The following is a 27,500-nucleotide window of genomic DNA, read 5'->3' as shown; positions in this document are numbered from 1 at the left end:
CGACCCGAAGGCGCAGGGAAACGACCCTCTCGTTCACCGAGGTAAACTCCAACACATGGTGGCTGAGCCGGGGGGCTATGAGCAAACCCCCACCAGCCCGCCACCTCTCACCATGGGCAACTCCAGAGTGGTGAAGAGTCCATCCTCTCTCAAGGAGTGTGGTTCCAGAGCCCAAGCCGTGCGTAGAGGTGATCCCAACTATCTCTAGTTGGAACCTCTCAACCTCACGCACAATCTCAGGCTCCTTCCCCGCCAGCGAGGTGACGTTCCACGTCCCTAGAGCTATTTTCCGTGTCCAGGGATCGGGTTGTCGAGGCCCCCGCCTTCGACTGCTGCCCGATCCTCTCAGCACCGGCCCCTGCAGTCCCTCCTGTAGGTGGTGAGCCCACGGGAAGGCAGCCCCACGTCGCTCCTTCGGGCTGAGCCCGGCCGGACCCCGTGGGGGGAGGCCCGGCCACCAGGCGCTCGCATACAAGCCCCAACCCCGGGCCTGGCTCCAGGGTGGGGCCCCGGCTGCGCCATGCTGGGCGACGTCACGGTCCTCGATTTAATTTTTCTCATAAAGTTTTTTTTTTTAACCACTCTTAGTCTGACCCGTCGCCTAGGACCTGTTTGCCTTGGGAGACCCTACCAGGGGCATATAGCCCTGGACAACATAGCTCCTAGGGCAGGGTTCGGAAACCTTTTTATCTAGAAGAGCCAAACAAACAAAATATTTAGAGAATTTTTTTCAAAAGAGCCACAGCAAAGTTTACACCTGTGTATTAAAATACATTTGCGAATTTTTATGTAATAACAAATGCAGTAATACGACTTGCACTGGTAGTAGTTCTGGTAGTTATATAGTAGGTGGCAATAACGCGTTTTTTTTTTACTCAGTTACACCCAAGCTAAGGCTACTACACACAGTACATAAAAAGCACTATATTTTGCTCACTGACATAGTGCTGGTTTCTAGCACTCTTAAGACACCACAAAAATTGAGAAACGGGCATCATAAACAAGTGTTTAACAAGAAGTTTATTGCACCCTACTTACATTAATGAGATTTCTGTTGCTGCATCATTTTGCTGAGTGCTTTGTAGTTGGGGTCGTAACTGGTGAGATTCAGCTTCATGCAGGCATTCAGGCTTTCATCCGTTAACCTTGAGCGCAGGTTGTTTTTGATGTTGTTCAGATGTGAGAAGGACTGCTCGCATGTGTACATTGAGCCAAACATTGTGATAACAAAACGTGATTTGAATGACATCAGTAAATCAGACGTGAAGGCTGCAAGCTACCTGAGGTCGAAATGATGCGCGGGGTCCCTCGCTAAGCAATCCTCTATGTATGCTCGCAATGTTTCGAAGTGCAGGAGACGGCCACTTTCAATGTCCCTGATAAACAGCTCCAGCTTTGTTTCAAATGCAAACACTGCCTGTTGCAGGGACAAGATTGTGTTTCCAATGCCTTGCATTTTCACATTGAGGTGGTTCATATTAGAGTTCTCAACGGGCCTGAAAATTACGACCCGACCCGGCCCGTGGCTTTTAAAGCCCGGACCCGATGTAACCCGACACATCAACATGAATTATCTACCCGAAGCCGGCCCGCGGCCCGACGCCGCGTCGGAATTTTTTTTTCTCATACACGTATTATCATGACCAGCAGACGCGAATTCAAATCAACCTTTAATGTTCACGCCTTTTAACAATACAAACAACTGAAACAATAAACTTTAAATATATAAATAGGCTGTAGTAGCGACGGTGAATTCACCTGCAGCAAGTTTACTTTTCACCAACTCCAACTTCTTTCCTCAGGCTAAAGGCGTGCACGCAGCGGCGTCTGCCCCCGCCCCTCTCCATGATGCACGTTGCGCGCAGCTGCCAGACTTTCTTTACGGTGAACAGCAGCGATGATTAATAAATGTTTTTTTTGTTTTTTTTTACTGAGCGGAAAAGATTAAGCCCGAGGTCCGACCCGACCCGAGTCATTTGCTTATATTTTCGACCCGAACCCGCGGGTCCCGTCGGGTTTGTCGGGCCGACCCGACCCGTTGAGAACTCTAGTTCATATGACGTGTAATATCATATGAAAGTTTAAGATGGGCCGCTTCTCTTGCTCACACAGAAGGGCAATGAATCCTTTATGTTTACCTAACATGCTGGGTGCTCCATCGTACTACACAGATATAAGTTTATTCAGTGGTAGCTTTTTCTCTGCAGCAAAGTCCATCAGAGATTTGAACACATCCTCGCCTCTTGTTGTATCTTTCATCGGCAAAACAGCGAGACTCTCTTCACGCACTGTATCACCCGTCACATACCGCCCGACTATGCTTATCTGTGCTATATTGCTCACATCGGTAGACTCATCCAAGGAAAGAGAAAAGTAACTACCTGAACGGATGTCGTTGATCTGCATCTCCTCTATCTGACGAGCCATCACGAGTGCACGATCATGAACAGTTCTTGCAGACAAAGGCATGTCTTTGATTTTTTGGATCATTTTATCCTTGTTTGGGAGGTCATTAAACAGTTCTTTAGCCATACTGAGCATGCAATCCTTAATGTAGTCTCCATCTGTAAATGGTTTTCCACTCCGCACAATCTCCAGAGCGCCAGCAAAGCTCGCAGAATTCAGATTCCCGCCTTTATTAGTCCATGATAGCAGCTGCTGCTGTCCGGTTTCCATTATCCGCTGAAGCTCAGCACAAGCTTTTTTCCTGCATTCCCCATTGGGATATTTTGCATGGTGCGTCTCAAAATGTCTCTTTACATTTGACTTTTTGAGCGACGCAATACGTTCATTGCAAATGAGACACACTGCGGACCCTGACTTCTTCACAAATGCAAAGTGATCCGTCCATTCGGGCTGGAAAGAACGGTAATCGTCGTCTTTTTTTCTTTTCGCCATATTACTCTCGTTGATGATTTTTTATTTAGCTAGCTAGGTAACGTTAGTTGTTTAACTTGATCTGGACATGACGCAGGCCACGTCGTCCAATAAAAATTCAGCTCTCTGATAGGTAGGCTAGCTACAGGCCAAAATGCCGCTGTCAATCATATTAAGCTGCGAGTCTCTTTATCTAAATATTTTGTACATATTTAATTTAATTTTACACATTCATAATTATACATTAATCAAGTATGCTAATAGTTTCAAAATAATTTTATCATCATGTTCAAGGGTGTATTTTCAGGCACCATTTGAAAATTGGAGAGCCATATAAAATCCAGAAAAGAGCCATATATGGCTCGCGAGCCATAGGTTCCCGACCCCTGTCCTAGGGTCATTCGGGTACTCAAACCCCTCCACCACGTTAAGGTGGCAGTTCAAGAAGGGGACATTTTTAATGACCTGTGTATTTTTTAATAATTCGTTTTAAGAGCCAGTCTCAGAATGCATCAGTCTGTTTCATTCTTTTGAGCTATTTGAACAATAAACCACGAGATTTATACTAACTAACATTAATAAATGCTTTAAAAATATATATTGCTCATTATTAGCTAATGCATTAACTAATGTTTAAGTCAATACTTGTATCCCTTCAAACTCATATTAGATCATTAAAATCATAAAATGACATATTTAAACATGAAAATAATTTGTATAAACTTGATTTTCACCAACTAATATTATTGGGAATTCAAATTTTTGTTCTCTTATGTACGGAAATAGCAGAAGACTTGTATTCTTAAGAATATTTTGTGGACTGACCCCAGGACAGATCCTGACGTGTCCTGTTTCTCTCCCGTAGGGAAGCATCATCTTCTGGCGGTCTCAGATCGTATCGGGACACTACACATCCTACAGATCCCGTGGACCCTGCGCAAATCCTCCAAAAACGAGGTGAGAATGTCATCTCATGTTCAGCTGGACAACTATCAATACTGAATAAAATACATAATTCATCTATTCAGTTCATGGACAGTTATTAACATTGTAAATTTATAGTATTAAACTTTGTGTTGTCATTAAAGGTGCAGTAAGCGATTTCTGAGGAACACTGTTAATATTGTTGATACGTTGAATTGATGCCCAAATAAACACGCCCCTGCCTTTATTGCTCTGCCCCTCCCCCCAAAAAAACAAATATGCTAGAATGCACAACAGGCAACCACTAACAGCTCGCGCAAGCATGGATGAATCAGCTGTGATTCAACAACAACGGCATACAACAGCGCATCTGGCTTCTGTGAAACACAGCAAAATGTTACTCACGTATGGAGCAGAAACAACGCAACCTTGGTGTCCATGTTCAAGCCTTCCCACTCTGTAATGTCTCTCAAGTGCTGGAAAGCTTTTCTAATATTAGTGCGGCTCCTAAAGCTCTTGCCTGATCATAACCCTTCTTCTTCCTGTGGTATTCCTCTGTCCTTTTCCTGTTTTCTAATGTCTCTCAGCCATCTCTCTTTCTACAGTCTTTCTTCAAATCTCCCTCTTGCTCACTCTCGCTCCTCCCCATCATGAGTGGACACGCCTCCTACTGCTGATTGGCTCACTCTCTCTCCTCCCCCATCATGAGTGGACACGCCCCCTACTGCTGATTGGCTAATTCTCTCTCCTCCCCATCATGAGTGGACACGACCCTACTGCTGATTGGCTAACTCTCTCTCCTCCCTCATCATGAGTGGACACGCCCCCTACTGCTGATTGGCTAACTCTCTCTCCTCCCCCATCATGAGTGGACACGCCCCCTACTGCTGATTGGCTAATTCTCTCTCCTCCCCCATCATGAGTGGACATGCCCCCCTACTGCTGATTGGCTAAGAGAGTGTAATGATCAGTCTGATCCACTTTTGTTTTTTTCTCCTATTTACGCAATTTATTGTAACACAATATTTATTTCAGTACACACACAAAGAACAGACATCTAGCAAATATTCAAAAAATTTTCTGTCTAGATGTTGATTTAAAAAAAATTAAACAGAAAATTTCTTCTAAGAAGCTCGGAAATGTGAAAAGAGTCAATTTCAATAGATTTCTGGGATTGGGATTAAAAGAGAAATGTAATGTTGACTTGCTTGAAGTTAGGTAGCTGCATAATACTGTCAGAACAGACTTCACATTGTATAACATGTTCTCTACAGAAACAGAATGTGAGGAAGTACTTTGAAAAGGAAGAGGAACGGCTGGAGTACTTAGAGAAACGGCAGATCAAACACGAGAAGCACAAGAAAGAGATGGAAGCTGAACAACTGAAGAAGAAGACGGTGAGAGAGGAACATTTTAGACGTGTTTAAAGGAACATTTACCCGGGTTTTTAATAGTTAACTAAAACTAAAACCATGAAAAACATTTTTGTTACCTGGAAGAAAAAAAAACATTCACTGAAAGATGCCCAAGCAGTGTTTCTCATTTTCATTTAGTTTAACTAATGAAAGAAGGGGGAAAAATAGAGGTTTGGAACTTAAGGGTGATGAAATTATAATTAATGTTCAGGTAAATTATTCCTGTAATTATTCTTGATGATTTATCATTTATTTGAATGTGCTTTGAGATTCTGTACACTGAAAAATATTTAAGCATACATTTAAGATTTAAATGAAATGCATAATTCCCATCCATTTGGATTACACAGTTTTATCATAAACAGTCTAATAAACTTAATGTGATGCGTATTTGTCAGTCATACATCAATGAAACGGGATTTATGCACTCAAAAAAATCATGGTATAGTTTATTATTAACTATTTGCATCCATTTGATTCCATTTAAATAATAATAATTTTTTCATTAAAATTAACAATTACATTTATTCAGTTCAAAATTATGAACATGGTTAAAAATATGGCTTTAATAAAAACTGTGGAACAAGCAACATTTAAGTAGTTAAAATGTGTGACATTGAAACAAATGGGTTTTGTTGATGATAAATACACTGCTTATTGTTTATTTAAACACATTCCGTTTATTAGTGCTATTACAGAAATCTGACCTGTTTCATTTATGTAGAACTGACACATATGAATCACATTAAGTAAAAACTGTGTAATAAAAATGGATGGAATTTTTTTATATTCGATTCAAATACCATACCATACCATACCATCTTCTTCCGCTTATCCGGGGCCGGGTCGCGGGGGCAGCAGTCTAAGCAGAGATGTCCAGACTTCCCTCTCCCTAGACACTTCCTCCAGCTCTTCCGGGGGACACAGAGGTGTTTCCAGGCCAGCTGGGAGACAAAGTCCCTCCAGCGTGTCCTAGGTCTTCCCTGTGGCCTCCTCCCGGTGGGACACGCCCGGAACACCTTCCCGGGAAGGCGTCCAGGAGGCATCCGGAACAGATGCCTACTCTGAGCTTCTCCCGAGTGACCGAGCTTCTCACCCTCTCTCTAAGGGATCGCCCAGCCACCCTGCGGAGAAAGCTCATTTCGGCCGCCTGTATCCGGGATCTTGTCCTTTCAGTCATGACCCACAGCTCATGACCATAGGTGAGAGTAGGAACGTAGATTGACTGGTAAATCGAGAGCTTCGCCTTGCGGCTCAGCTCTTTCTTCACCACGACAGACCGGTACATCGACTGCATTACTGCAGAAGCTGCACCGATCCGTCTGTCAATCTCCCGTTCCATCCTTCCCTCACTCGTGAACAAAACCCCAAGATACTTGAACTCCTCCACTTGAGGCAGGAACTCTCCACCAACCTGAAGTAGGCAAGCCACCCTTTTCCGACTGAGAACCATGGCCTCGGATTTGGAGGCGCTGATTCTCATCCCAGCCGCTTCACACTCGGCTGCAAACCGTCCCAGTGCATGTTGAAGGTCCTGGTCTGATGGAGCCAGCATGACAACATCATCCGCAAAAAGCAGAGTAGAAATCGTGTGGTCCCCAAACCTGACACCCTCCGGCCCCTGGCTGCGCCTAGAAATTCTGTCCATAAAAATTATGAACAGAACCGACGACAAAGGGCAGCCCTGCCAGAGTCCAACATGCACTGGGAAACAGTCTGACTTACTGCCGGCAATGCGAACCAACCTCCTGCTCCGGTCGTACAGGGACCGGATAGCCCTTAGCAAAGGGCCCCTGACCACATACTCCCAGAGCACCCTCCACAGGATGCCGCGAGGGACACGGTCGAATGCCTTCTCCAAATCCACAAAGCACATGTGGACTGGTTGGGCAAACTCCCACGAACCCTCCAGCACCCTGGAGAGAGTATAGAGCTGGTCCAGTGTTCCACTCTCTCACGGAGTGTGGTTCCAGAGCCCAAGCCGTGCGTGGAGGTGATCCCGACTATCTCTAGTCGGAACCTCTGAACCTCACGCACAATCTCAGGCTCCTTCCCTGCCAGAGAGATGACATTCCGCGTCCCTAAAGCCAGTTTCCGTGTCCAGGGATCGGGTTGTCGAGGCCCCTGCTTTCGACTGCCGCCCGATCCTGCAGGTGCTGGGTCCACGGGAGGGCGGCCCCACGTCATGGGGGGCTGCGCCATGCCGGGTGACGTCACGGTCCTCAATCTTAACTCCATCATAAAGGGTTTTTGAACTGCTCTTAGTCTGACCCGTCACCTATGACCTGTTTGCCTTGGGAGACCCTACCAGGGGCATATACCCCGGACAACATAGCTCCTAGGGTCATGCGGGTACTCAAACCCCCTCCACCACGGTTAGGTGGCAGTTCAAGGAGGGGATAACGATTCAAATACATAAATCTTAATATTTTTTGAGTGTATTTCCATGAGTGTATGTATCTACTTAACCATATTTTGTGGACAAATTTGTACCCAGAGGTGAGCTAAATCTAACAAAACCTGCTTTTGGGAACATCCTGATTTGTAAAAACAGCATAAAAAAAATTAAGTAAATATATATTTTTTAATTGTAAAAATGCAGACAGTTTTCGGTTAGGGTTAGATTATAATATTTATAACTAGCTGTTTATAAAAACAATAGAAGTCTATGTCCCCTTTTAGATAGCTGTGCAAACGTGTGTTTAAGCTCACAGCAAACACAGCTGGAATGTGTGATTGAGTTATTACAGATCTGCTCAGACTTGCTGAATATATTTACTAAATATGAAAGTATGCTGCCGTCTGTGTCTCTGAGGGTCTAACACACACACACACTTGTGTTTCACACCCCGCGGACACATGATGCTGGAGGCTCTCTGGAGAGATGTCAAGACAAACACTTAGTGTTTTTTGGTTTAAGGCAAGACATTACAGGCCAAACTATTGTTTTTTCATGTAATGGTGAATTTGGAGATTTTGCTTCTTTAACAGTGGACAGAAAACATCCAAAACGCACATTTAAGTGTTTATTTTATTGCACTTCATCCATTTGCGTCTGTAGATTTCAATTACGCTACATAACTTTAACGAGTTTGTCCTCCACTTCAGCTGCAGTTACACACACCAACATTTACAGATTTATTCCTGTCTATATTCTGAAGGTTTTTACTGAGGGGTTTGTTCATATATCACTCACACTGATTTATATAACATTTTATTCCTTAAAACTTTTTTTTTTTGGCTGTTGTGAGTATTTTGTGATTTATGGAGCGATAAAAGATATATTCAAAATCCCCTCTGGAAAAACCATTAACTCCAATATGTCAACAAAATCAATAAAGCTTTATCTAATGTTCAGATTTATGTATGTAAATTAGTGCGGATTTAATTTGAATATTTACAATTCCAGAATACTTGTAATACAAAACAATTGTACTGTGATTAACTGGGAAAATATGGGGATATTTATTAGTTAGAAATATGATCATATTCACCACTCTTCCCTTAAACGCTCATTTGTAGTGTTTTCTGTCCTGTGTATTCCAGTAGATCATGTCTGGCTTCCAGACCGTTTCCTACTCTCAGCATCATTGCTCAATTCTCAGGTGTTTTAGGCCTCACACTGTACAAACTGCTCATTTTTGTCTTGTTGTCCAGTACAAATTTTTACACATTCTTAAATCAGGTACATTTACTTGAGAAGCAAATTATGTATTGTTTTCTGAAAAATTTATCAAAATGAAGTGGTTATGATTACAAGAAAAATATCTGCCAATGGAGTCATAAATATAAGCTTGTTTTTCCACTGATTTACGTTTATTTACCTGAAGGCATTGGCAGATATTTTTCTTATTTTAATCATAAACATCTAATTTTATCACATTTATTACATAAATGTGGTGCTCTTCAGTCATTTTGGGGAAAAAATTACTTTTTTTTTTTTACTCCATTGGAATGATAAGAAACTTGGTAAAGTTTTTGCACTTGAAATGTGAACACACACACACACACACACACACACACAAAAATCATGGACATTTTTCAAAAAAGTTAAACGGTCCTGAATTAATTTATTTTATTTTTGTATAACAATAAGCTTAAACTTAACACTTTTTAAAAAACGTTTTTTTCCCCTTCTGCAATAATCAGCCAAGCGTCTTTGTTAAAAGTCTGTCGCTCTAAAGCATTCGAGATTTATCAGTTTAAGTCGGACATTTTATTTTCAGATCTATGCTCAAAAAGTGAATAAATGGATTATAAACTACTGCAGAAATATAATTTAGTACCATAAAATCCCCTAAAAATAGAAAATATTAAATAAAAAACATTATCGAACTAAAATATAGTACATTCATTTCATTGACCAAAGGGTTAAAAATGTTGCTCTGGAAATCACAGTTGTTTTGCAGTGCACACTGCGCTTGATCGTTTAGTCTAAACGTACTGACGACTTTAATAAACCACATGAAACGCTGGTCTGTATAAACAGCTGTAGTGTGAAATGGCCTTAACTTGTGTGAGTTGTTGTTCATCAGGAGCCAGTGGTGCCACTGAAACAGGATGAGGAACTGGAGGCGGAAGAGCTGAAGGAGTATGAACAGTTTCTGGCTCTGGAGAAGAGCATTCTGAAGAACATGGGCCTCCTGACCGAAACCATAGACCAGTCAGACCAGTAACACATTAGAGACATCATCATCATCATCATCATCATCATCATCACCATCATCACCATCATCTTCATCATATCATCACAAAGTACAAGAATCTAGAAATTAGAGTCAGATGTTCTAATAACAAGATTTAACACTGGTGTAAGTAATTAAAGTTCTTTGTTCAATCAGAATGACAAACTAGATGAGTTTTATTGTTCAGTGTAAACTTGCTTTTCAAAGAATCTTAACAGAATGCTGATGGATTGTTTGGAACGACATTTCAAATCTAATAATAATTTGAAATGAATCATTCTAAAGGATCAAATAAGAATCAGATGAGGTCAGAAATTCTGATTGATTGGTTCCCAAATATTATACAGACCCTTTCCAAAAAATTAGAATATCATGGAAAAGTTTATTTATTTCCATAATTCCATTCAAAACGTTAAACTTCCATAGATTATAGATTCAGGGACCACAACTTAAACGATTTCAAGTATTTAGTTGTTTATTTGTACATAATTTGGACTTCCAGCTCATAAAACCCACGAAAACAGGATTTCAAAAAATTTGAATATTACATGAAATCACACAGTAATACCATGGTCATTAAACCAGGTTTGGGTTATTTTGGCAGTGTGGGCAGGTGCAAATCCTGCTGGGAAATGAAGTCAGCATCTCCATAAAGCTTGTCTGCTGAAAGAAAGCATGAAGTGCTCTGGAAATGTCCTGGTAGAGACGGCTGCGTTGAGTGGACAGCACAGTGGACCAACACCAGCCGATGACATGGCTCCACAAACCAACACAGACTGTGGAAACTTCACACTGGACTTCAAGCATCTTGGATTGTGTGCCTCTCCATTCTTCCTCCAGACTCTGGGACCTTGGTTTCCAAATGAGATGCAAAATGTGCTCTCATCAGAAAAGAGGACTTTGGTCCACTGTGCTTTATTAAATCCAGAGTCAACGCAGCCGTCTACCAGGACATTTCCAGAGCACTTCATGCTTCCTTCATTTTCCAGCAGGATTTGCACCTGCCCACACTGCCAAAATAACCAAAACCTGCTTCAATGACCATGGTATTACTGTGTAATTACTGTGTGATTTCATGTAATATTCAAATTTTTTGAAATCCTGTTTTCGTGGGTTTTATGAGCTGGAAGTCCAAATTATGTACAAATAAACAACCAAATACTTGAAATCGTTTAAGTTGTGGGCCCTGAATCTATAATCTATGGAAGTTTAACGTTTTGAATGGAATTATGGAAATAAATAAACTTTTCCATGATATTCTAATTTTTTGGAAAGGGTCTGTATATATGAAAACAACGTGTGTAATAAAAGCATTAAGAACGCAGTTTCCTCAGAAGGGCAGATGGTGTGTTTGATATTGTGACCTTGAAGACTGATTCTTCCTCCGGTTACTCGTCTGAGTTCATCTTTATTTCCCATCAGTGCTGTAATCAAACACGCGCACACACTCAGCCGCTTTACCTCCGACAGATCCTCTAGAGCCGGTTCTCTGGTTACACGCGCTCACACTCAGGCACTTCATGTACAGTATTGATCAGCTTCAGCCCGACTCGTATCGATTCATGACAGAGACTCTAAACTTCCTTCTCAAGAACGTTCGAGACGAGAGTCACTCCACATATGATGCAGGTTTGGCCGACGTACAGTGACTTTCATAAACGTGCATCTTATGAATTTCAAGTCAACTTTATAAAGTGCATTTCTATAGGTCACTTGTAAGGTTTTGTCGGCCCTAAAGTAACTGATAAATGTAGAATTTCATACTGTATACTTTTTTATTTACCATTTAAAAACATCCCACTGATGAAGAGCAAATTTCTATGTGAATTGTTAATCATTACATATTTGCATAAACTGAACCTAATGCAATAATTTATGTGAGATTATTGTACATAATGTACACAGAAATGAAAGCGCAGTATGCAAATTAGTGTGCATAAATGTTTCAAATAGTGGGACAAAACATTACTTTTGAAAAGTTTTGGATCGGTACGATTTTTAATCCTTTTATAAGAAGTCTTTTTGCTCAACAAGGCTGTATTAATTTAATTAAAAGACAAAAAAATATATAAATATATATAAAAAAATTGTAAAACTGAAAGTAAATGTAAATCATCTGTTTTCTATGTGAATATACAGTAAAGTGTAATTTATTCCTGTGATCAAAGCTGAATTTTCAGCATCATTACTCCAGTCTTCAGTGTAACATGATCCTTCACAAATCACTCTAATATGATGATTTGATGCTCAAGAAACATTTATGATTATTATCAGTGTTGAAAACAATTATTTACATTTTTATTTCAGGATTCTTTGATGAATAGAAAGTTCAAAAGAACAGCATTTATCTGAAATTGAATCTTTTGTAACATTAAACACTAGCGTTCAAACGTTTGGGGTCAGTAAGAATTTATATTTTTGGGGGGAAATAAATAAAATAAATCAATAGTTTTATTCATCAAGGATTAATTAAATTGATCAAAAGTGACAGTAAAGACATTTATAATGTTACAAAAGATTCTATTTCAGATTAATGCTGTTTTTTTAAAACTTTATATTCATAAAATAACCCTGAAAAAAAAAATTGTACACAACTTTTTTCAACACTGATAATAATAATGTTTTTTGAGCATCAAATCATCATATTAGAGTGATTTGTGAAGGATCATGTGACACTGAAGACTGGAGTAATGATGCTGAAAATTCAGCTTTGATCACAGGAATAAATTACACTTTACTATATATTCACATAGAAAACAGATGATTTACAGTGTAATAATATTTAACAATATTACTGTTTTTGTTTTTGTTTAATCAAATAAATGCAGCCTCGGTGAGCAGAAGAGACTTCTTTTAAAAACATTAAAATCTTACCGATCTCAAACTTTTGGACGGCAGTGTAACAACGCTCACTTTGCATTCCAGTTTTGTAAGCAAATGTTGCAGACAATGAGTCAAGAAAGAGAAATCACAACCGATGATTTCTGACCCATTCCAGAGAATGTCTAATAAGGGGAGAAGCTCCACTCTCAGTAAACTTCCGGCTTCTGAACTGGTTGCAGTTCCACTCTGGCTCCACATGAGGGCGCTCACAGGACGAGTGCAGAATGAATGGAGGTCTATGGCGCTATACCCCTCAAAATCCACTTTTCTCAGGATATAATTTTCTGTCTAGTAATTTGAACGTTGTATTCGAAAGGAGATGCAAAGAAATTACACATTGCTGGGTGTTAGATTTTTTAGAGTTTAAAAAGTCTTTTAAAATGTTAATGACGTCACACACATCGTACAAACAGAGATATTGCTTTACGGCAATCCTTCAGTCACTTGGTGCTTTCGCGCTCTGCACTTACTTTTCTCTCGAGGCGTCAACAACACAGCTGACACAGGTAAACACACAACACAGCCGACACAGGTAAACACACAACACAGCTGACACAGGTAAACACACAACACAGCTGACACAGGTAAACACACAACACAGCCGACACAGGTAAACACACAACACAGCCGACACAGGTAAACACACAACACAGCCGACACAGGTAAACACACAACACAGCTGACACAGGCAAACACACAACACAGCTGACACAGGTAAACACACAACACAGCCGACACAGGTAAACACACAATACAGCTGACACAGGCAAACACACAACACAGCTGACACAGGTAACTACACAACACAGCTGACACAGGTAAACACACAACACAGCTGACACAGGTAAACACACAACACAGCTGACACAGGTAAATACACAACACAGCCGACACAGGTAAATACACAACACAGCCGACACAGGTAAATACACAACACAGCCGACACAGGTAAACACACAACACAGCCGACACAGGTAAATACACAACACAGCCGACACAGGTAAATACACAACACAGCCGACACAGGTAAATACACAACACAGCCGACACAGGTAAATACACAACACAGCCGACACAGGTAAACACACAACACAGCCGACACAGGTAAACACACAACACAGCCGACACAGGTAAACACACAACACAGCTGACACAGGTAAATACACAACACAGCCGACACAGGTAAACACACAACACAGCCGACACAGGTAAACACACAACACAGCCGACACAGGTAAACACACAATACAGCTGACACAGGTAAACACACAACACAGGTGACACAGGTAACTACACAACACAGCCGACACAGGTAAACACACAACACAGCCGACACAGGTAAATACACAACACAGCTGACACAGGTAAACACACAACACAGGTGACACAGGTAACTACACAACACAGCCGACACAGGTAAACACACAACACAGCCGACACAGGTAAACACACAATACAGCGGACACAGGTAAATACACAACACAGCTGACACAGGTAAACACACAACACAGCTGACATAGGTAAACACACAACACAGCTGACATAGGTAAACACAACACAGCTGACACAGGTAACTACACAACACAGCTGACACAGGTAAATACACAACACAGCTGACACAGGCAAATACACAACACAGCTGACACAGGTAACTACACAACACAGCTGACACAGGTAACTACACAACACAGCCGACACAGGTAAACACACAACACAGCCGACACAGGTAAACACACAACACAGCTGACACAGGTAAACACACAACACACCCGTCACAGGTAAACACACAACACAGCTGACACAGGTAAACACACAACACAGCCGACACAGGTAAACACACAACACAGCTGACACAGGTAACTACACGTGTTTTTGTTTCATTGTTTTAAAAGACCATCAAGCGGTATCTCTGGTCGTAATCAGTCCTTCACTGACCAATCAGCGTTCATTAGCAGAATGCTAACGTGTTAAGGGCAACAACAACTCAACCTGTAAGAAAACGAAAGGACATAAGTACTCGTTCATTCAACTTTCGACCTATAACCCATGTTGAACATGCAAAACCTACAATCAAATCTGAGATTTTACAACGGCAATCGGGTGAAAGAGACAAATTTAGCCGTCTAGCGCCATAGACTCCCATTCAGTCTGCACTCGCCCGCGATCACCCCCAGTGGAACTCTGGTGGAACTACAACCAAAATTCTGTACAATAGGACTTAATAGGGAGTGGCCAGGCTCTCCGCAGACGGGCTCTGCCCATTCCTTACACTGGAAATGAAGGTCAAATCATGCAATGCATTATGGGATGCTGTTTTTCATGCAGTGTGCTCTGTAAATATTCTGCATCTCTTGAATCGCCTTAATGTATGAGTGTGCAATAACACTAATTCACAAACTCACACATATTGTGTGTGTGTGTTGCATGAAGCCGCACGTCGGTCCTTGAACCGAACAATCACGTCTTCTGTTCATTCTCCAGCTGCATTAGTCTCTATCTCATCGTTTTCTCTCCTTAATCTGTTCCTGTTGGGCAAACAAAGGCAGTTTTGACTAAATCTGGCCGCGTGTCAAACACTGATAAAGCTTTTCTCTCCTTTAAGCTCCGTCTGATACTCTGATAGACGTGTAATATACAGACTTCTACGAGCGCAACCTGCAGATTTGACAGTGTAAATGTTAAATGCACAGTGACGACATCAGAAGGATCAAACTCAACGAATCGCACGGCCAATCAAAGGTCATCTCTTCCAGGCAGCCAATCACAATGCTCGGTTTCACATCAAAGGGATTCGACTGGGCCAATCGCACGTCTGAAGTGGAGCCAAATGCTGAAAGACATTTCAGAGAGGTATGGATGATTATCGTAGACAGCAGGTGTTTCTGAAGACGAACATCTGATCAACTGCATTCAGCACAAACTCTGCTATGTGTGAGCAGCACATACGTAAAAGCTTGTAGTTTTCAGAAAATGACATTAATGTGTGGTTTGTGGGGAAAAAATTAGCACTCAAAAAAATAAGCTGTTGAACGAACTTGATTAAATTAAGGAAAACTTTTCCACGAATATTAAATACATTTTTCCAACAAAATCTAATTTGTTTGAAATGATTTGTTGTAATCTTGTTGTATGAACTTAAATTCATTCAGTCATTCCTGCTAGATAAAGTTTTGTCAGATCGCCACGCCAACATTATAATTTTAGCTAATTTGACTCACCAGTTATTTCCAATGTTAGAAGCTACTAGTGTTCAATTTAATTAAAACCACTTTTTACAAAGTAATATTGAATATTACTTATGCAGGTCTGCGAAAGAGGTTTAATGCATGTATAGTGTATGCTGAGAGCCCACAGCCCCAAGCTAAACACAGTCGCCACTCTTCTGCATAATGGTAACCACAAAATTCTAAACCATTACAGAAAGTCCTCTTAAGTTTCTAACATAACTGAATATTAAACACTAACATTAACTAACAAAATCTTTCCATTTACAGAAAAACACATAAAATAACACTTTAATCCCTAAATGTACCCTCCTAATGCAGTCCCTTGCAAAGCATGCTGGGAACTAAAGATCCACTGCCCAGTTAGTTATCAACAAAAATTATTTATGTAGTTTTCACACAAATTAAGTAAGTAAACTTCAGTTTTAAATATATTAGGTTGATTGAACACAATTAAATTAAGTTTAAACAAAATATTAAACAATTGTGTTACTTTTGCTTATTTTAATTAATTAAATTTAACGAGGCAAAAATTAATTTTTTGAGTGAGGCCATAAAACCTATAGCTACTGTTCTTTAGTTCACAAGACTTTTGAAAACTGAATCACGTTCACTGCACAAAATGCTTTTCTTACTCAGTATTTTTGTCTTGTTTCCAGTCCAAATATCTAAAAATCTCTTAAAGGGGTGGTATAATGCCCTTTTCACAAGATGTAAAATATATCTATGATGTCCCCAGAGTGTGTGTGTGAAGTTTTAGCGCAAAATACCCCACAGATATTTTTATATAGCAAGTTAAAGATGTAACTTTTTGAGGGTTTGCAAAAACGCACCGTTTTGTGCCTGGCCCTTTAAATGCAAATGAGCTGCTGCAGAGGGCGGGGTTTCAAGAGCTCGTGTGTGTTAGCAGCTGCTGTTACCTCACGCAGACACACTAAAATGACAGAAACTGTTCTGCCTTTAATGTTAAAACGGAGTCAGACAAAGATGGAGAGACTCAAGAAGAAGTGACAACATGTAGAATGCAACAGGACGTCTCTGAATGGTTAGTTGATGAATTTACGTTGCTGATGTGGAGTTAACTATCTTCAATTAGGATATTCTGTCATGATAAATCTATAAATTGCTCATATATGAACTGTTGTGAGATGCACACAGAGTGACTTTCTATTGCATGTGAAAAGATGGATGCTAAAGTTTGAGCTGACTCACAAATGTACTCTAATACAACAACTTTTCCTCTTCTCAACATGGACTGTGTGTTCCCGGGGGCGGGGTTTGTGTAAATTCTAGGGTTAGTGATGTCACTAACCCGAGAGGAATGTCGTGTAGTCCCAACCAGCCGTTTGTTGTAGTCCTTTTCTTTAAAAGCAAATATCTCCCTTTGCTTTGAACTTTGAGCGTTGTAACTTTGCAGATGTTGTTTATGCTCAAACAGCAACATTACACACTAACTAAAGTTAGAAAAGTGAAATCACACTCAACCACCCCTTTAAATCAAGATGCATTTACTAGATGAGAGAAATGACATTAGCTATTATGTCCTGTTTTTCCGGGAAAATTAATCAAAATTAAGTGAGTTGATGCTTAAAAAAAGCTAAATTATTTGCCAATGATAAAATAATGTTGTTTCTGTTTGAATTAAGATTATTTTTCTGACCCCATTGGCAGATCATTTAGCTTTTTTTAAGCATCAACTCACTTAATTTTTATTAATTCCCCCAGAAAACAGGACATAATATCTTATATAATTTTACTCCTCTAGTAAATGCATCTTGATTTAAGAGTTTGTTGATATTTGGACTGGAAACAAGACAAAAATACTAAGTAAGAAAAGCCTTTTTTGCAGTGTAGCCTAGAATATTTGCTTCAAAACTATGTGAAAATCATCCTGCCCACTCATTCAGAGAAAACAATATAGTTGTGACGAAGGGTTGAGGCCTACAAATGCATCCTATTTTCCCCGGGCCGTGAACGACAGAACGAGTGGATCCTTCACAGCCTATCCCAAGATTCATTGCATGCCAGTGTTTTTTTTTTTGGCAAAGACTCACCTGATATATCAGCCTGATGATGACTGAGCTGCCGTGACAGATCGCCAGCTAATGTTCCACTGACAAATTACAGGAACCGAAATGTGAATCCGCAGAGACTCACTGTAGCCTGACCTTGCTTCGATCACACGACCATCTGTGAAGATAAGCTGCTAAATATATCAAGACATTTAACGAGAAACAGTCGAGTCATCAGGGGGCTGCATGAAAAAAAACTTTAATGTGATCATATACTTCTCAATATCAGTACAAATAATATCTGCTTTAGTCGCACGTTCATCTTTAGCACAACCAAACCTTTACAAAAACCAGGAAAAACAGGAATGTTTTTTTTATCAAAGCAGCTTACAAGTTTCCTTCTTGCTGACCACGGATCGGTCGAAATCCCTGATCTCTGTACGACAGGGAATCTGATCCCAAAATCAGGCTTCAGGAAACCAGATTCAACACTCTAAAGGTGCGGCCACACTGGATTTGCATCAATACACATTTAAAAAGCATGCATACTGAAATCTGCAATCTGGATTAGATAGTTAGCATTCTGAATTTAGCATGAGCATGCTAGACATCCATATGCAAGACATCATATCAAATTTATATTGCAAAAAAAAGTATGTAACATTTTTTTTTTCATACTTTTGCATGCTTAAAATCTAGTGTGACCGCCTTACTGAGAGCAAACCGAGACCACGGCCACCGAACAAACCTCCAGACGACTGCTTTTATTGGCTGGATTTGGTGACGTTGGTGACGTTTACTCAAATTTATTTTCTGTGTAACAAATCCTTTATTTATATCTTTTATAATGAGATTTTCAAGCAGACTGAAGCATTTCAAGCTGTGGAGACCATTGTCAGGCGAGAAGCACAATCAGAAAACGAACAGCCCGTGTACAGATTCAGTCTTGGATTCACAAGAACTGCGAATTTACAACCGAGCCGTAAATGTGAGCAGCTGCCAAATGGAAAACAAAACAAAACAAAATTAGAATTTCACTGTAATTAAAATGATCTCTTATCTACACGCATAAATACATCCCGCTGTAGGATACACTGAGAAACACTTTATTTTTGACCGTAAAGCTTTTTGACCATGCAATGCTCAAATTTCCTGCACTTTCGTGACCACAAAATACTCAAAATCCATACTCATTCTGTGACTGTGGGTTAATATCATTACATAGACCCAACAATATATATATATATATATATATATATGTATTTAAGGCTGATCTACAGGCCAAATACTACAAGGTAGCTGACGAACATTTAAATATGCACAAACTGAAGTGTACGTCATCGAAAATACATATTCCAACTATATTCCTATATACATACATGTGTCTGTCAAATACTGATGAGTTTGTATCCCTGGACTGCTGAGACTGCTCAAATATATAATGATCAAAAGTGGGACTGCTGTCGTCATGGTGTTATCATGTTACCACGATCATCACAGAGGCCATTGAGATTGCCCTTTCAATTTTTAAGTTAAATTTTGTGTTTAGGGTGCGCCCATCAAAAGCAACATAAACATCAGCAATTTTAAGTTATTATTATTTTTTTTCATCATTAAAGTTCTGCCTAACTATTATTAAATATTAAATTGACTATTTACTACAAGCATATTCATTTTCCGCTGTCCATAGCTTAAGCAGGATGTTTGAAGTAATTTTACAAGGAAAAAAACTCAAACAGCTGCTGTTTTTATCTCGACTGCAACCTCAACTAGACCAGCAGCGTCAGTCGCTCCCTGAATGAAAGGGTGTTCGGTGTCTGTGACTGCTCTTAGAGAGCCACCTTCCAGCAAAGTTTATCTCCAAAACATCTACCTGAAAGTTAAAAGATTGTAGTTAAAGACCTTGATTAGAATTAGGTGCATTTAATTAGAGCTGGAGCTGAAGGTGGCCTTCCAGGAGCAGGACTGAACACCTCTGGTTTAGGGTGTAAGTGTTAGTACAGGATTAGGATATAACATCCAGAAATTAGAAAGTAAGGTGCAGGGATCTCAAACTACTAGCTAACACCATTTCACTAGGTAATTTGCATTCGAGACCCCTGGTGAAGTGTTCAGGGTCATGGGGGGTTGGGGTTAGGGTAGGGCGCTCAATCCCGCTCCTGGTGATCTACCTCTTTAGGTGATCCCCAATTAGCTGGTTAAAGTGTGCTTGGCGGGTTGGAACTTAAGTCTATAGGAAGCAAGATCTCCAGGATCAGGACTGTACACCCCTGGTTTAGGGTGTAAGTGTTAGTACAGGATTAGGGTTAAGATATGACATTCAGAGTTGAGGGTCAAAGGCTCAGGGATCTCAAACAACTAGCTAACACCACCTCACTGGGTAATTTGCATTCGAGACCCCTGATGTAGAGTTCAGGATCATTGAGGTTTGGGCGCTCAATCCCGCTCCTGGTGATCTACTTCTTTAGGTGATCCCCAATTAGCTGGTTAAAGTGTGTTTGGAGGGCTGGAACTTAAGTCTATAGGAAGCAAGATCTCCGGGATCAGGACTGGACACCCCTGGTTTAGGGTGTAAGTGTTAGTACAGGATTAGGGTTAGGATATGACATTCAGAGTTGAGGGTCAAAGGCTCAGGGATCTCAAACAACTAGCTAACACCACCTCACCAGGTAATTTGCATTCGAGACCCCTGGTGAAGTGTTCAGGGTCATGGGGGGGTAAGGTTAGGGTAGGGTGCTCAATCCCGCTCCTGGTGATCTACCTCTTTAGGTGATCCCCCTCTTTAGGTGATCCCCAATTAACTGGTTAAAGTGTGTTTGGAGGGCTGAAACTTAAGTCTACAGGGAGCAAGCTCTCCAGGAGCAGGACTGGACACCCCTGGTTTAGGGTGAAAGTGTAAGAAAAGGATAAGGCTTCGGAAAAGACATTCAAAGTTGAGGGTCAAGGGCGCAGGGATCTCAAACAACTAGCTAACACCACCTCAATAGGCAATTTGCATTCGAGACCCCTGATGTAGAGTTCAGGATCATTGAGGTTTGGGCGCTCAATCCTGCTCCTGGTGATCTACCTCTTTAAGTGTTTCCCAATTAGCTGGTTCAAGTGTGTTTGGAGGCCTGGAACTTAAGTCTACGGGAAGCAAGATCTCAAGGATCAGGACTGAACACCCCTGGTTTAGGGTGTAAGTGTTAGTACAGGATTAGGGTTAGGATATGACATTCAGAGTTGAGGGTCTAAGGCGCAGGGATCTCAAACAACTGGCTAACACCACCTCACTAGGTAATTTGCATTCGAGAACTCTGTCATTAATTACTTACCCTCATGTTTTCCAAACCCATAAGACTTTCGTTCATTTTAGGAACACAACTGAAAATATTTGTAATGAAATCTGAGAGATTTCTGTCCCACCATTGAAAGTCTATTTGCCTAAAAACTCTTACGTTTCAAAATGTTTATAAAGAGATTGTAAAATAAATCCACATTAACTGCGTGGTTTAATCCAAGCCTTCTGAGGAGACATGCAAGAACCAATGAGGTTTGTTCTCACGCGTCAAGCAAGTACAGTTGAGCTTCGGTTTATGTTCGTTCGCTGATAAAAGTCTTATGGATTTGGAATGACATGCGGTGAGTAAATGATGGCAGAATTTACATGTTTGGGTGAACTACCCCTTTCATTAGAACTGGAGCTGAAGGTAGCCTTCCAGGAGCTAGACTGAACTCTCCTGGTTTAGGATAAGGTTAGGATAAAACACTCATAGTCTAGGAAGTAGAGTGCAGGGATCTCAAACTACTCGTTAAAACCACCTAACTAGGTAATCTGCATTTGAGACATCTGGTATAGGGTTAGGGTAGGGTGTTCATTCCTGCTCCTGGTGATCTACCTCTTTAAGTGAACCCTGAAGACCTTGATTAGCTGGTTCAAGTGTGTTTGGAGGTTTGGAACTGAAGTCTACAGGAAGCCGGATCACCATGAGCAGGATTGAGTTCCCCTGGTTTAGGATCTGGGATGTATCTGTAGTACCTAGTTCTCCCACCGTAAGGCTTTACACCTGTACCTGAACTAGCCATGCCTCTAACAGCAGGCCCCATAAGTGCATTGGTTTTCATCGTAATGTTTTGTACCTCTGTAGAAAGTAAAAAGCTCTCGCTGTCCTAAGCACCACCTTGACACAATGAAGGCACCTGGCGCACCCCTCAGGGTTCAATGAGTTCTTCTCATAAGAAGAAAAACAATAACGCGATCAACAACATGGAGACCAGGAGACAAACAAAAACACAAATCAGAAGTGAGGAATGTCTTCTTGTACATGCATCCCAAGTGTGCATGGGAGCGAGAACGTTCCACAGCGCTTAAGTCTGTAGGGAATCACCACCATATTTCCACTGTTCTGGTAAAGAGTCAATAACCTACGTTGAGCTTGTTCTTGTTGAGCTCCCTCTCCAGGTTGCCAATGAGCGTGTCGATGCTCTCCTGCAAGTCCCGTAGGTTGACCCTGTTGCTGAGTACTGGGCTGATCTCCTGGATCTTCATGTAGGCCTGGTAAGTGTGCTCTTTGGGTCTGTGCTCCTTGTAATCGGGGAGGATCTGATCGCAGGGGCTGATAGGTAGAGGTTCCTCTACTTGTAACCTATCCAACTCTCCTGTATCCTCTTCCTCACTCAATTCCTCCTCTATCTGCATTTCCTCAACCCTCTCCATTGCCTCATCCACCTCGCGAAACTCTTGTTCAGGGACCACATCTTCAGTACCCTTTGGTAAATCCTCCTGTACTGCGTTCAGTGGCTCTTCGCTGGGAACGTCATCATAGTCGGCCTCCTCCAGGCAGCTCGGTTGGAGGTACGTTTCCCGGCATCGGCTCCAGTCTCCGGCGTAACGGTTACTGGGACTGTCCAGACGTCCAGGTCTGGGTCGCAAAACTCCAGCCATGTCCGCCTCAGTTAAATTCAACACCTGTGGACGCTCCTTTCTCCTCCTTACGGCAGCCGTCACCACTGGGAGCGACTCCATCGGGGCAGGAACCGGAGATGAAGATTTACCCTGAGCGTCCACAACTAAAAGAAAAAGAAAACAATGGGTTATTCACTTGAATACATGCATTAATGACACATTTCAGATGATGAGAGAATATATGGAATAACCAGTGTTGGGGAATGTACTTTTAAGTAATTATTATAAGCTATTAAAGGAGGCAATATCTTTGTACACATAACAGTTTTTTTTATTCGCTTTGGTACTATTTTCACAAGTTAGGTGTACATTTTCAAAACTCATAGTGCTAATATCACAACAGATCATCAAAAGTGCACTTTTTTCAAACATTTCATCATGTTTTCAATTGTGTAAGTACAATACTCAAAATCACAAAGTGTCCTTTTCACAACACAAAATAAGTGTGTCGTCTATAGAAATGTTTCATTCACAGTCACTGCCTTTCATAAAGCTCTTACTATCAAACTTTTGATTTGCATCTCTTCTTGTTCAGTTTAATACATTTGTCTATTATTTAATCCAACTGATCTTAATGGTTAATCAATGAATCATTTGGTACACCTATAGATTTCTATAGATATTGATTCAATACACTATAGACCTTGTTTGCAATTTCTGATATGGATAACCAAATGTAATGAATTCTTTTTACATAAGTGATTTATAGATAATAACCACCACGATGTTCAAAGTGTGTGCACACGCATGTGTGTGTGTGTGTGTGTGTGTGTGTGTGAGAGAGAGAGAGAGAGAGAGAGAGAAAGATACAGAGAAATTTAATTTGCCATTTGTGCAAATACTGTAAAGCAGAATAGAGTATAAGGGAGAGGAAACAGTCAATGACTGTAAAACATCACATTGATCAGAGATAGAACAGTAGAAGGGAGACAGATGGCATCAAATACAGCATTTTACATTACAGTATGTATGCAATACTGTAAACAGATTACCATGGTAGAGGCTGCCGAATTACTGTCACTCAACCTTCATCTGTAAAGGTCCACTACAGTATAGATTCAGTCAAATGGTATAGAGTGAAATCATTTACTGTATTGCCAAACTCTGTTAGCACAGAACCTCATGGCTGTACTTCATCACACCTTTTGATAACACACTGGATAGATACTATTACAAACATTATGGATTCAATTACTTCTAATGTGGCAACTGTAGCCTGAATTACTGTAATTATTTCAGCAACAACTGTGATCTGAAACATGTCTCTTGCATTGTTTGCTGTTGAATGAACTGATTGTTAAAAGAACTAAATTGAAAGAAGATCATACTGTTGTGTTTCTGTGATTAAACCAAATGTTCTCATTACATATTACAATAATCTTGTGTTTGAAACTATGATTATGTGGACTGAAAAGTGTAACTGTAATGAAAGCATGAGATCAGGTTTTGAAAGAATGACTAGCTGTGTTACAAGTGTGATCAGTGTGGATTTTTGTACTAAGAGTTTTGAAAATGTACACCTTACTTGTGAAAATAGTACCAAAGCGAATAAAAAAAAAACTGTAAAGAGATAGAGAGAAAAAGATTTACTAAAATGAACTTTCCTAGCACTACTTGATAGAGAGAGGAGAATTTAGGCATTTAGACTTTTAGTTAGTTACTCCCCAACACTGACAATTACATATGGGGTTTTTCCATAAAAAACTCAAAGCATGCAGAACAAATGAGACAGATGCCACAAGACCCTAAAAAACTCAAAAATCCTAACTACCGCCACCAACCCAATTTGGCTAAACCTCAAATACTTTTTGTTGAACTCTGTCCCCCAAAAACACAACCTTATATTAAACTACCTCAAACGCTGTAACTCTGGCTGATCTTGTGAAGGAAAGTGGCACAACAGAGGCAAGCTATCATTATTTTTAGCTTCTATTTGAACAAATCTGCATGCTAGCAAGATAATGAGATCAGGAAAGAATAGCAGAAGACACGCAAAGCACACCCGTTAATCCAGTTTACCTGCCCCGATCTGCCCTCTAAACCCTCTGGTGATTTTAGCTGTGGCCTACATGTGATGGGACGAGTAAAATAAACAGACAAGCAAAAATTTATATGCAATCTACAAATGAGAGCTAAATGATTAGATATGTTGCTCTGAAGTCCAGAGTATACTTGATACTTTATATTTTTGATAGCGTGTGCGAACGCAGGCGGTCGACGCATGTGCTCTAGAAAGTTTCATCTTTGTCCAGTGTCTGCGCTATTTCTCTACAGAAGTTATTACAGATAAAATGTCTTTGTATTCTTTTAAGCGAACGTTGCGGCTCTCACTTAACCCCCTTACTCAAGTCTGTTGTTGTTGTTGCAGTGTCCGGTATTTTGTTGTTGTTGTTCCTTTTCTTTAGTTTTGTTTTCTACTGTGAAACAATGGTCCGGTACAATGTTGCCATCTTGTGGAACAACTGATTAGTGCAAAAACGAAGTATACCGCGGTGCTTCAGCCTTAAATTATGTGTTTTTTTGTTTTGTTTGTTTTTTACAACAAAACTACTTAAAGAATGGGCTTAAGGTTAGAATTTCTATGAACACACAACCTGTTAAGCATATGTGATGGTTTTAACTTTGATTAATGATGTTAGGTGATTACCTAAGCTGAGTTAACTATGTTGTTTTGTTTGAAATAGAAATATATTTTTTTGGATACAGATATAATATAATTTGAGAGTTCCTGAGGTCAACAGCAAATCAATTTTTTTTTATTTTTTTTTTAAGCATAAAGCTAAGAAACAGGCATAACACATAACAAAACAGCATAAAAGAAGGACTGCCACAGCCAAACTTGAAAAACTTAGCACTTTTCATAATACATATCGTTTCAAGACAGCTTCACAGAGCTTAGATTTGATGTTTGGATATTTCTTACTGAAAAAAACTAAACGTGATTTACAACACAATCTGGAATTTTCTCATGATCATGGAGGGCTGCTTTTTATGTTAGTAAAAACGTTAATGCAAAACTGACTAAAAATACAATATGTGCACATCATTGCAGAAAATAAACAAACTAGTGCTGGACAACGATTAATCGCGATTACTTGCATCCAAAATAAAAGTTTGTGTTTGTATTTTGTATATATAAATACACACATATGCATGTATATATTTAAGAAGTACTTGCATGTATATACTGTATATATATTTATACATAATTTATATTATAAATAAATATTTTATATATAAATAAATTAAAAATCCTAAATATATACATGCATGTGTGTGTGTGTGTATATATATATATATATACAAATTAATCATACACAGTACACACACGTATATTATGTAAACACAAACTTTTATTTTGGATGCGATTAATCGCGATTAATCGTTGCCCAGCACTAAAACAAACACATTCACACTGCAGAACATGCGCCACTAAATCGTGTGCCCATGTAGAGACACACACACACACACACACACACACACACACACACACACACACACACACAGTTTGACACACAAGCAGACAAAAGTCCTCCGCCCCACGGCCTCATGGGAGTTCTCCACGCTTGACGAAGGCTCTTTTACAGCGAGAGGCCAGTAAACGGGCGATTGTTCTGCCGAGTTGAAGGTTAAGACAGGAATGTGTGTAATTATAGACTGAGGTTTAATGTACCGTTCCTCCGTGCTGAGAGAAGTCACACACACACGGAGGAGACGAGACCCCGAACGCACAACAACACAACACACACGCCTGAGCCTTAAAGAAACAGCGCACCTAAATGTTACACTTAAAGGGGTGGTATAATGTCCCTTTTCACAAGATGTAAAATAAGTCTCTGATGTCCCCAGAGTGTGTGTGTGAAGTTTTAGCTCAAAATACCCCACAGATATTTTTATATAGCATGTTAAAGTTGTCACTTTTTGAGGGTGAGCAAAAACGCACCGTTTTGTCTGTCCCTTTAAATGCAAATGAGCTGCTGCTCCCGGCACAGGGGGCGGAGCTACAAGAGCTTGTGTCCTTTTACCTCACACACACATGCACTGAAAATTTAAAAAACTTTTAGCCTTTTATGTTCAAACCGGAGTCAGACAATGGAAGAAGTGACAACATGTAGAAGCAACATTTCTGAATGGTTATTGATGAGTTTATGTAGCTTATGTGTAATTATCTTCAAGTCATTGATTAGCATATTCTGTCATGATAATCTATAAATCGTGTTCCGGGGGCGGGGTTTATGTAAATTTTAGGGTTGGTGATGTCACTAACCCGGGAGGAATGTGGTGTAGTCTCTACCAGCCGTTTGTTGTAGTCCTTAAAAAGCAATTTCTTTAAAAGCAAATATCTCCCTTTGCTTTGAACTTTGAGCGTTGTAAGTTTGCAGATGTTGTTTATGCTCAAACAGCAACATTACACACTAACTAAAGTTAGAAAAATCAAATCATAATCAATCACCCCTTTAAAGACACACTTCAGAAGTTAATCGATCACCGGTTTATTCATGTACACCATATTTCACTCTACATCGTTCGTGCTC

General features: G+C 40.2%; 2 protein-coding genes across 5 annotated transcripts in view; one reads left to right on the top strand and one right to left on the bottom strand.

Annotated features, from left to right (window-relative positions):
• Window positions 1–13,679, top strand: part of dnai3 (dynein axonemal intermediate chain 3) — a 57,597-nt gene extending 43,918 nt beyond the window's left edge. For both annotated transcript variants that reach the window (XM_082145845.1, XM_082145844.1), the window contains exons 21-23: window positions 3,743–3,834; window positions 5,076–5,198; window positions 9,752–13,679. In XM_082145845.1, the coding sequence (XP_082001971.1) occupies window positions 3,743–3,834; window positions 5,076–5,198; window positions 9,752–9,892 (356 nt within the window). In that variant the 3' untranslated portion in view covers window positions 9,893–13,679. The remainder of the gene's footprint in view (window positions 1–3,742; window positions 3,835–5,075; window positions 5,199–9,751) is intronic.
• Window positions 13,680–18,263: 4,584 nt separating this feature from the next.
• The window catches only part of syde2 (synapse defective 1, Rho GTPase, homolog 2 (C. elegans)), a 47,643-nt gene continuing 38,406 nt past the window's right edge, over window positions 18,264–27,500 (bottom strand). For all 3 annotated transcript variants that reach the window (XM_082145819.1, XM_082145818.1, XM_082145820.1), the window contains one exon: window positions 18,264–23,069. In XM_082145819.1, the coding sequence (XP_082001945.1) occupies window positions 22,417–23,069 (653 nt within the window). In that variant the 3' untranslated portion in view covers window positions 18,264–22,416. The remainder of the gene's footprint in view (window positions 23,070–27,500) is intronic.

Source organism: Leuciscus leuciscus (assembly GCF_965113295.1).
Source record: "Leuciscus leuciscus genome assembly, chromosome: 18".
Classification (NCBI taxonomy): domain Eukaryota; kingdom Metazoa; phylum Chordata; class Actinopteri; order Cypriniformes; family Leuciscidae; genus Leuciscus; species Leuciscus leuciscus.
The sequence above is the reverse complement of the archived record's forward strand: the minus strand, read 5'-3'. Positions and strand labels throughout refer to the sequence as shown.